The sequence below is a fragment of the Eufriesea mexicana genome, unplaced genomic scaffold, assembly GCF_001483705.2.
Source record: "Eufriesea mexicana isolate 0111107269 unplaced genomic scaffold, ASM148370v2 scaffold7569, whole genome shotgun sequence".
Classification (NCBI taxonomy): domain Eukaryota; kingdom Metazoa; phylum Arthropoda; class Insecta; order Hymenoptera; family Apidae; genus Eufriesea; species Eufriesea mexicana.
Window position 1 is genome coordinate 381,043 of NW_016915373.1, and position 11,163 is coordinate 392,205.

General features: G+C 29.4%; 2 protein-coding genes across 2 annotated transcripts; one reads left to right on the top strand and one right to left on the bottom strand.

Annotated features, from left to right (window-relative positions):
* Positions 1 to 282: 282 nt before the first annotated feature.
* On the top strand, positions 283 to 4,605 carry LOC108552675 (probable cytochrome P450 305a1). Its single transcript, XM_017907325.1, has 8 exons — positions 283 to 373; positions 1,271 to 1,525; positions 2,124 to 2,361; positions 2,752 to 2,911; positions 3,006 to 3,117; positions 3,392 to 3,572; positions 3,778 to 4,034; positions 4,301 to 4,605. The coding sequence occupies exons 1-8, from the start codon at positions 283 to 285 to the stop codon at positions 4,477 to 4,479; spliced, it is 1,473 nt and encodes a 490-aa protein (XP_017762814.1). The 3' UTR covers positions 4,480 to 4,605.
* Positions 4,606 to 4,891: 286 nt separating this feature from the next.
* LOC108552676 (methyl farnesoate epoxidase) lies at positions 4,892 to 8,250 on the bottom strand. Its single transcript, XM_017907326.1, has 9 exons — positions 8,163 to 8,250; positions 7,641 to 7,892; positions 7,171 to 7,459; positions 6,771 to 7,009; positions 6,483 to 6,694; positions 6,149 to 6,235; positions 5,945 to 6,086; positions 5,419 to 5,649; positions 4,892 to 5,039 (listed from the first exon to the last, which is right to left on the bottom strand). The coding sequence occupies exons 1-8, from the start codon at positions 8,248 to 8,250 to the stop codon at positions 5,444 to 5,446; spliced, it is 1,515 nt and encodes a 504-aa protein (XP_017762815.1). The 3' UTR covers positions 4,892 to 5,039; positions 5,419 to 5,443.
* Between the last annotated feature and the right edge of the window lie 2,913 nt (positions 8,251 to 11,163).

Sequence of the window (11,163 nt, forward strand, 5' to 3'; positions counted from 1 at the left end):
CAGATTTTTATTTCTTTAATTTTATGCTTATAAGCAAGGGGCTAACTATTATTTAGTGGTGTCTAAGCTTATCGGGTTAGCCGTGTTATCAGCGGTTGTTCGATATAAGAAGTCGAAACCGGAATTGAAACGCGAGAATTGATATATTAGTTGTGAACGGAGAACTTTAGCCCATCGATCTGTCGTCCACAGCTATTTCTCGTATAACCAATTTTAGTTCGAACGTATTCATTGATTGCTAAAGAATCAGATTATAAGTTTACGTATATAAAACGTTTCAAAATGTTTGCCACCGTGCTATTGGCTGTAGTGACACTGATTTTACTGATTATTTATATAGTAATTGGACAAGATACAAAAAAATCCCCACCAGGTAATGTGTTATTTTCTGTGCAAACTTTTTGAGTTACGTTATTCGATCAACATCCTATAGAATTAATACATCAACCATTATCGGTCAACACGAAATTGATATTTCCTTTCCTTGTTTTCGTTAGGATAATATTATAATGTTCTTACTTTTGCTATAAATTTTAGAATTTTGATTTGGTAATGTGTTTAATTTTAAATATATTAAACATAAAGATTTAAAATATTAAATCACGAGACGTTTTTATATTTTTTATTGATGTTTAAAATTGTTAATTCAATATTGAATTTTGAACAATATTCCAAAAACACTGAAAGAAATAAAAGAAACGAGACCGTTAACAATGAATGTCACGCAGATGTACGTATACACTAATCGGTTTGAGTAGGTCACTGAACTGGTTTAAATTAGCGTCTCCTCTGTATTCCTTCGGTTAGACTACTTTTTCTAAAGATTTATTCTTTTCATCTGAATTATTTTTTCAAACTTTTACTACTTCAATATAAGTTATAGACAATAACACAAACATTTAAACGTGTAATTAAATTTATGATGATATTTGAAATGATATATATTTTCTTTTTGAAATTGATTCTAAAATCTTTGAAATATTTTTTGTTTAATCTTCATAATGTTTACTATTCTTATTTACTGCTATTTATTTATATACATATGATTATATATATAAATGATATATAAATGATTATCATTATTACTTCAATTAGTATTTATATTTAATTTATAAATAGAATAATTTAAAATTTTTAATATTTGTTTATTTTACTTCAAAATGAAATCAGATATATAATCATGTGATATTTTTTCATCGAATCATATAAAATTCTTGTTTTCCTAAAACGTATTGTTCATTCTCCTTTTAAAAATTCTATTATTTTTTAGGGCCTTTCGCATGGCCGTTTATCGGTAACCATTTTTTATTGAAGCGATTAACTCATGAACTCGGGGGACAGCACAAGGCCTTTGTGGAGCTTTCAAAACGATATGCTAGTGACATGATAACCATCAGTACTGGTCGTGAGAAGGTAACGGTTATTTGTGGGAATAGATTAAGTGATTTGGTATTGAGAAGTGAGGAGTATGATGGGCGTCCTTGGAATGAGTTTATCAAACTTCGAAATCTGGGCAAGAAGCAAGGTATCAAGTTCAAATCCATTTTGGATCATGTTTCGATTAATTCCTTTTATAATTTTTTAAGAATGCCAAAATATGAAATTTATGATTTTTTTTCGTTCCTTTTTTTTTGCAACGGTTACACAATTTTAGTAAATACATAAATACAATTATAACACCTTAGATTGTATGCTATGTAACAATGTTCTTTTTAAATTTGATTATAATGCGATAATATTTAGAATAGGAAATTCGGAAGAATAATATTGTTTCATTTACTGTGATTAAAAAAAAGATGGAACGGATGAAGTTATAGCAGGATCATGTACTATCCCGCCACACCATGAAATTGAAAATAAACTGAATGTTACAGTAAAATAAATAGAAAGCATAAAGGGAAATAAATGCTGCTTATACATTTATTTTAAATGATATATGGAACTTTGTTTATCTTTTAAAATTGTTGTATTTTCAGTCGTTTTATAATATATTCGCAGTTTTAGTTCTCTTAGATGGATTTGTTTTTCTATTATTTTGGATAATCGACGTTTTATTGTAAAAATATATTATAATATTTTATAATCATTTTCCATATATTATCATTTTTCGTTATCTTTGTTAGGCATTACGATGAATGATGGATCAGAATGGAAAGAGTTACGAGGCTGGATGATGCGAACCATGAAGCTTTTCGGTTTCGGGAAACACGAAATGTTAGAAATGATTAAAAATGAACTAACCATGCTTTTGAATAGTTTGAATAAAGAGGGTCCACGGCGATTAAAATTACTAATTACACCAGCTGTAATAAATGTTCTTTGGTTTGTGGCGGCAGGAAGGTCATTCTGCAACGGCCCGAAGTACATAAGTACACATTTTCCATTCGATTTCTTTGCTTTGAGGAGTACCGTTTTCACATATTTGGTTTTCGAATGCGTGTAAACGACTGATTGAACTTGCAAGAATTTATACTCTTATTTGAATTTCTTCTTTACTATAGATCAAATATATCATACGCGAAAATGTATTATACTATAGGATTTCCATAAAAATTTTCGCAAGATGTAAGAAAGAAGTACAAATGAAGAAAGGGTAGAAGCGATAAAATATAATATTTTATGTTATTTAAATTTTGTTAAATTTATTTAATTAAGGAAATATAAGTAAATCTTAAATAAAAGTAACGATTTATAAGAAGAGTTTAGAGATGAGATATCAAATATTTAAATATTTTCAATGGTTTTTTGTAGGCTTGAACAATTTGTTAATTTATTGGAACGTCGATCACAAGCCTTCAACATGATTGGGGGAATACTCACCATTTTTCCTTGGATTCGTCACATTGCACCTGAGGCTTCAGGGTACAACCTTCTCGATACGCTAAACAACGAGCTCAAGGATTTCTTAATGGTACGTCCATTGTGTAAATTAATTATGATTTTACATTTCTTAAATACGTTATTCAACAATCCAGTTATCATATGTGGATTTTTTTTTTACTCAGGAAACTATTAATGAACACAAGGAGAAGTATAAACCAGGCAACGAAACAGACTTAATTGATATGTTCCTCCACGAAATGATGAACACTGAAGAACCCAGTCCAGTTTTCACTGGTACAATTAAATTCATAAATTATTTCATTTATATTTGTAAATGCATTTTACTGTATCAAAAATTTATGTACTTTAAGGAGAAGCATTTTTAATATTCTTTATTCAGTTAAAAGTGATAAGTTTCAAGTTTTCTTTTAGTTTTAAGAGTGCCAATATTACTTATCTCTCATGCTAGTAGAAACATCTATGAAAGGGAAAACGTTTTCATTGGAAACTGTCGTGCATAATTCTATCAAATGTGCGAATTCGTTTTCTTAAATAACATGGTTTTCAGAGGAGCAATTAGTAATATTGTTGGTTGATCTTTTCCTTGCTGGTTGCACTACTACAAGTACGACTTTGGAATTTCTGTTCTTAAGCATGGCGGTATATCAGGACGTACAACGTAAAGTGCAAAAAGAAATTGACTCAGTGATTCCTAGTGACAGATTTCCCGATTTGGAGGACAGAGCAAAGTAATCGAATTTCTCGTTAAATACTTAAATTTGTTTATATAAACATTTCTGTAGATTAATTCAAATTTAATAGAAATTACTAACAGATTCATTAATTATGCGTAATAACTTCCATTTTATTTTTCGTTGAAAAATAAATGTAAATATTCGATGGAGAGATTAGAGAAGTGCAATATGAGAAAATTAAAATTCTTTATTGTTACAGACTTCCATATGTGGAGGCTGTTATATCTGAATCGCAACGATTGTGGCCAGTATTTCCTATAATTGGACCTCGACGAGTTCTTCAAGATACGCAGCTTGATAAGTATATAATACCGAAGGATTCCACTGTTTTAATCAATCTGTACTCTATCAACAAGGATCCTACAATTTATCCAGAGCCAGATAAGTTCAAGCCGGAAAGGTTTATTAAGAACAATGTTTTTGAACCAGATATATACTCCTTACAATTTGGAAAAGGTACAAAATAGAAAAAAGATATTTCGATGCTAACAATAATAATATATAATAATGTAATTAAGATGATAGTACTATTCATGCTCATATATGAATACCCTAACAAAATTGAAAATATCTTTCATGCAATTGATTAATACAGTGGTCACAAGTTAGACAAAACAAAAATAAAAGCTGATTTTACTATGATCATTAAAAATGTGATTGAAGTTACAGGTACTTTTTGTAATTTTAATTACCTTAATTAAAATAATATATTATTTTTTTAGGAAGAAGACGATGTCCAGGCGAAATATTGGCTAAATCTGCATTGTTCATTTTATTCGCCGGCGTAATGCAAAAGTACAGTCTACTTCCAGTTCCAGGTGAAGGACCAAATTCTGTAGAACTTATCCACGGATTGACGATGACACCAAAGCCTTATCAATTAATAGTCGTGCCACGGTAATTGCTGCGATTCTCGTTCATATTGTATATTTTATTTACGCTGCTAATGAGCAAACTTGTATATACATATTATGAGTTATACGTAATTAATAGGAAGTACATTTATTCTTATAAAAATATGTATTTCTGATAAAATGTTCAATTCATGACAAATTAAAAGAACGTTAATTGACTATTGTGAGGAAACAAAACAATAAATATGATTTAAAATACATTGCTTCGTATAGTTATTTTTGAAACATAAGTTATGAATATATTTTTATTTGTTTAATGGTTGTTCCAATGATGAGAATGTTATAGATGTATGCACAATGTAACGTTTCTCGGTTTGAAGTAACTCCACCCATAGATAGACGCAGGTTTGTTTGACTTCGACAAATTTTTCTCTCAAATATTGTTTATTGTTTCTGCCGCGTGAAAGTCGCTTTATGCGTCGTTTTACGTGTTCGACGAAATCAGTTCGTTTCGCAGAAGTCCAAATGTACCTTAACTCACACGCCACGTGGCAAATCAGTCCTTTTATATTGGGTTTTAACGTGTTTGTTAAATATTTCTTTGTTTCTAGAAAATAAATTGTGCAAAGCCAATAAGAATTATATTATATATTATTCAACATTGTTAAGCATTAAAAATAATTTTTTTCTTTTTAAAATTCCTTAATTTTTAATTATCATAGATAAATAGAAGATTGTATGATTTAATAAATTAAATTTTCATTAAAATATTATTTTGTTAAATAGACAATTTGTCTCTTAACTTTGATATTTAATTAGTAATCTTAAGTCGCCAACTTTTAGAATCTTAATTTTAATTATATATCATGTACGTTATATCAATTTATTCTTATAAATATTCAAGACTATTTATTTATATCATCCTTTTCCTTTATATTTGTGAGAAAATTTTTAAAATGTAAAAATCATCAGTGTCTTATACTTACATTTTTAACTAATCATCTATATCATTTACACGGTGACGCTATTTATAATATCAGATCTCGCCGTAAGTTTCAAATAATAAGATTTTGGTGATATAGTGAAACCATCGTGTCCATCCGGATCCGGCTTGCCATGCTCCGGTGAAATTTCGATGTCAAAGTAATGTATAACGTAGGCGAAGAATAAGAATAAGGTTGTCCGGGCCAGAGTTTCACCAGGACAACGTCTTTTACCTGAAAGGTAGAATCATCATCATTAACTCAAAAACGTTTACCTCAGAATATCCAAAAACTTTAAATATTTACATCGAAGATATTTCCCACTGAATTTTTATTTAAATGATATCTGCCTACCAATGTTTTAAAAGTTTCATTTTATCTGATAAATTATTTTTGGATATTAATGAGTTGTTCAAAAATATTTTGAGCGAAAAACAAATGTCTTATACAAAAATAGATTAAATTGGTTAAAATAAAATTTAATGGAAAAAATTCACAATGGAAATTGTTTATGCATGAATTTAGATACCTAATCCAAATGGAATGTTTGAATTATTCTGACAAAATCGCCCATTCACGTCAAGAAATCGTTGTGGTTGAAACTCTTCTGGATGATCCCAGTAAACTTGATCATTATGCACACTGTGGAAATCCAGAAGGATTACGGTATCCTAAAATAATGAAAATGTATAAATTAATAATTTTATTAAAGATATTTATTTATGAAACTTACCTTAGGTATAGTATATCCGTTCAAAATTGTATTTTTCATAGTCTTGTGAGGTAATCCAAATGGCGCCAAATTCAAAAATCTCTGTATCTAATGCAACAATCATCTGTTTACATAATTCTTAACTTATATTCGCTAATAACCATAGTAGTTAATAAATGAAAAAATAAAAAATTTCATTAACTGACAAAAATAATATTATCAGTACTAAAAAGTAACGAAAATGTTGTATTGTTAATAATTGTTAGCAATTGTAGAAATACGTAATGATTTAGTAGTGTGATAGTAAAATATACAGTATTTTGCAGTTATAATAATAATTTCAATAACTAATTACCTCTGCCAGAAACGACTCCATCATAGGTAATGATGAATAATCTTCTACACTAGGAGATCGAGATCTACCTAGAACGGTATCCAATTCTTTTTGGAGTATTTTAATCCATTCAGGATGCAAAGATAAAAATAGAAAAATAGCCGCTAAAGTATCTGTAGTAGTCTTCGAACCGGCCAAAAAAAGATCCAGGCACACAACCAACAAATTTTCTCCTTATAAAAAATTTAATTGGTTTAAATAAGAATAAATGTATTACCTTCAGTTGTATAAATAAGAGAAACGACTCACGATTAAAAATAGAATCATCACAATCGCTACTTTTTGACGAAATTTCTAAAAGAAAAGCTTCGATCAAATTCTCTGGTTGATTTCGAGATAATTGTTTTTCGTGAACACTGATCTCTTCATCTAAGAAATTCCAAAGCTTCTGCAGTATTCTCATTAAGTCGTTGTAACCAGATAATTCTGGTATTATGAACCGTAGAAATGGCATTTGCGAAACAATGCCACCCATTGTATCCATCAATCTATAGAAGAGGAAATGCACATGAATGTATTCGCACAAAGATGAAAATTTATATTTACATTTTTCTAAAATGCACTTTATATATCGTTAATTATAATTTTACTACATTAAACTTTTGAAATTAATTCTTATATATTTTATAATTTTTGTGCATTAAATTACCTGAAAGCATCGTGGACAGTTTGAAGAATTTCTTGCAGTTTCTCATTTTCATAGTCAAATGTGTGACCAGCAAACATATACCATAGAGAATTTAGAACGGCAATGTCGAAAGCTGTATGCATTAGTACTGGGCCCTTGGCACTAGCACGATGAAGGTAATTCACAAGATTTTGAGCTTCAATAGTTAAATGTTTTTCCATAATTGATTGACCTAGACCAAAAGTTCTGAGATGACGCATTGTAAAGCGGCGACACTGAGACCATGTAGTGCCCTCCGCAAATAAAATACCTATTAAAATTTATAAATGAATATATATTAAATTTTTATATTAGTTAAAAATTATATTATAATGGATTTCTTAATTGAAAAGATAATCTTACAAAATTATAAATGAAGATCATGACATTTCAATATAAAGTTTTTAGGTATAATTGCAATAATTTTATTTTAAATATTAAAAGAGACGTACCTTTCTTTTTTCCAAATGCACGGACTTTAAAGAAGAATCCATCTGGTCTGCCATTAAATTCGTCCTGTAGAAGAACTTTCTTCACAAGATCGTGCGTTGAAATCACAACGACTTTCTGATTCCCCAATTTTAGTCCCAAAATCGGACCATAGGTTTTCGTCAATTCTTGAAATGCCAAGAAAGCGTATTTGTGTTTTAGCTTTAATCGTCGAAATGCAAAAATGCATCCGATCAGTGGCAACCATTTTGGACCTGACCAATCATTAAGTAAAATTCATTTAAGTAAATATTTGAAAGCACTAATAACATATCTAACTGTATTCGAATAAAAAATTATAAATGGTACTTTATTAAGAATTTTAATCAACGTTATATAGTACTTGTATTTTGTTTTTAAACGGTCTTTAATTTTAACTGCTTTTAGATTGTACTATAACTTTTACAGAATTATTTTTCTAAAATAGATATAGTTAAAATTTAATATTTATTATTACTTCCACTATTAAGTATAAATTCACCAACCGGGAGGAAAATTGTGTGGTTTGATGCAATCATAAATGCAAAAAATACAAAAAAATACAAGAAGAAGAGAAATGACTGCATAGAACATTTTGAAATGCACTGATACTTCGCTTCAGGACTTCGAATGCGGTTACTATACCAAGCATATATACGTATGGTAACAAAAACGATTCCCGTGGCACCCTGTGATATTATCAGCGTGACACCCATGGCCTCTGACAAAAATATCTTTTTGTCCGAGACATCCTTTACATGATGCTCTCCTCGTTCCGGGTACTACTTATAGAAATGTTATCCGTCTTTTTCCTTGCCTTTTTTCCAAGTTATGATACAACAAAAACTCGACACGTGATAATTCTTCTGGTTAAACTTAACAATCATCGTTATTTATGTAATAATGTGGAAGAAATTCTTGAGCGAAAGTCTTCACGTTTTCGACCGTAAAAAAAATACTAAAAATTATTTATTCAAGAAAATAATTTAAAATTTTATATACCATTAAATGTGAAAAGATTAAAGAAGAATGGAACACCTAATTCAAGCCAATTACAAGTTTATAACATATGATTATTTAATAAAAGCAAACGATAGAAAATAATTTATAGAACAACAATATTACAAAGATTAATGAAAATGGATAAAATAGTCGACATACAAGGAAAGAATAAGAAAACAATCGATATAAAATCATTATATAAAAAAATAATGAACAAAAGATAATATACAAAGCGTTGATAAAAAAGCAATTAATAAGAAAATAATATACAAAAAGTAATTAAATGAACAAGGAATAATTGTCCCAGTTCTTATATTCATTTCACTAAGATTTCACTCAGATTAATAGAGAAACATATTTTGTACAATCAAACCAGCTGCCTATCTCTTTATTCTCATTACATTTTGCGAAAAGCAAAAAGCAGGCGCCATAATGATTTTCAAAGTAAATAACTGTTGAATTATTTTTTGCTAGAACTGCCTAATTGGTGCTGACTTGATACAACAGGTTTTATATTCCTGCCAGTTGCGAGAGAATTGCGATACAATTTCACAAATTCACGAGTTCCTATTAATTATCACATCTGCTATGCCTAGCATTTATTTTGCGTTGTTGACCTTCCGCAATATGGACAAATATAACATAAAATTTTCCTGACACGCCTATAATGTTCTGAAATCAATCTTTTGAAAAGTTTTGAAAAATAACTCTGATTTTCGAATTCTTTTTTATTTGAAATCAAAATTTATTTGTTAAGGTTGTTTTGATTAAAAACGTCCAAATCCAAAAAATTGATTATCTAACCTAGTTCTCAATTAGATGTTATAATAGTGTTTTATAATCACCTTTTTTTAAGATAATTGTTTACACATTAATGTGAACGCGTTTAAGTGCTTTAAAACAAACATAGGTCGACGTCTTGAACTCGAATAAATCTTGTACGATTTGTAAGTATATTGGCGGATACAAATCGTATACAAAGCAATAAACGCTTCTATGGATGTTCTCAAGTCCATTTTTCTTTTTCTTCTTTTCTGAAAAAATAATTTTCCTCTTTCTTAAATTATACACGTAGAGTCAATTTTTACGGAGAAATTTAAATTATTATTTGTCACTTTCTAACAGTGTTGCGTTATTACCACAGAAAAACTAGTTACGATCAATTTTCGTTTCACGACCTTTAAATTCGCGCCAAATAACTCACTAAAATTTAAATTAGAAAATACTCGAAGGTGACGCTAATTGGACATTGTTTCTCGTGTGCGAAATTTATTTAATACGTTATAGTTTATCGTTGATTAATACAATTGTTTATTATTACGATGATTGTTTGGTATCGAACACGAGAAATTTTCATTTAACTATAGCTTTGCTTCCAGAAATGTATGAAATAATTGTCTTGGAAGAACAATTTTGGATACTCAATTTTTGTATCTAAAATATAGTTATTTAAAACTTACCTAACAAATCTTTCTAAATCTTTCTAAAGTAAATTACTTCTATTAATATATTTTAAATAATAATTAATATAAATACATTTTAATAAAAAAATCTTTAAAAAATCTTACTACCAAATCTATAAACTTTGACAAGATAAATGTTGCTGCAAAGTATGACGAAACAAAGGAAAGAACGAAGCCCGAAGAAAAGTGAAAACCGTGTTGGCCGACCGTGGAGATCGATTAGAAAATACGTACGTACGACATTTCTCCGATTCCTTTTTTTTCTTCGGCATGACACATGTGATGAAAAGTCTGACCCCGCGATATAGCTGGATTATAGCAAAGTTTCTCTTGTCGCACACCGGGGCTGATTTCATGGAGTGACACACAACACACACACATAAGATTTATTAAGCTAAGTTTATACAAGTGAATGTGCGTAAACGAATGTGACAAGTATCAACAACTGTTATTCTTTGTTTGATATCATATACATATATACGCCACGTTTTATTAAATCGTCTTGCACTAAGCAAAATGAAGAACAATGAAGATTCTTTATGGCTAGTATATACTATACCACGCAGCAAATGCGCGAAATGTCTTGAAAAAAGTGATTTGCGCATCACGACATTTTACGTCGTAGAACTGCATTAAGTAGGACGATTTAATAATAATGTTACTATATCACTAGAAAATATTTTGTTTATATACGTTTTATAGTGTGGACAATACACTTGAAATTTTGACATTTGTGTTTCTCTTGTGCTTCTTCACTTAATAATAATAAAATCATAATTTAAAATCGAATATCAACAAACACAGTCGAATTAGATTTTAACTGTTCCCCCATGTATTTATCATGATTGCTTGCTATATTTATACTCATTCTCGTTCATGCACGTTCGCCTTCCATCGCACGTGTCCGGTGTAGGCTCGGCTTTAAGCGTAGCCGTATAACAGTTTAGTGCAAACATACACACCCTCGTATACATGATGCATACCTATGCATTTATATGTGTGGATATGTGTATATGACTATGATACGAATTAATTTATACCG

Bases quoted from the DNA above. Each gene is read 5' to 3' on its own strand.
- LOC108552675 (XM_017907325.1), top strand. From the start codon at position 283: ATGTTTGCCACCGTGCTATTGGCTGTAGTGACACTGATTTTACTGATT. The intron at 374-1,270 runs GTAATGTGTTAT...ATTATTTTTTAG, and splicing joins TACAAAAAAATCCCCACCAG to GGCCTTTCGCATGGCCGTTT. The intron at 1,526-2,123 runs GTATCAAGTTCA...TATCTTTGTTAG, and splicing joins AAATCTGGGCAAGAAGCAAG to GCATTACGATGAATGATGGA.
- LOC108552676 (XM_017907326.1), bottom strand. From the start codon at position 8,250: ATGTTCTATGCAGTCATTTCTCTTCTTCTTGTATTTTTTTGTATTTTT. The intron at 7,010-7,170 runs GTAATTTAATGC...CCTCTTCTATAG, and splicing joins ACTGTCCACGATGCTTTCAG to ATTGATGGATACAATGGGTG. The intron at 6,087-6,148 runs GTAAGTTTCATA...TCATTATTTTAG, and splicing joins ACGGATATACTATACCTAAG to GATACCGTAATCCTTCTGGA.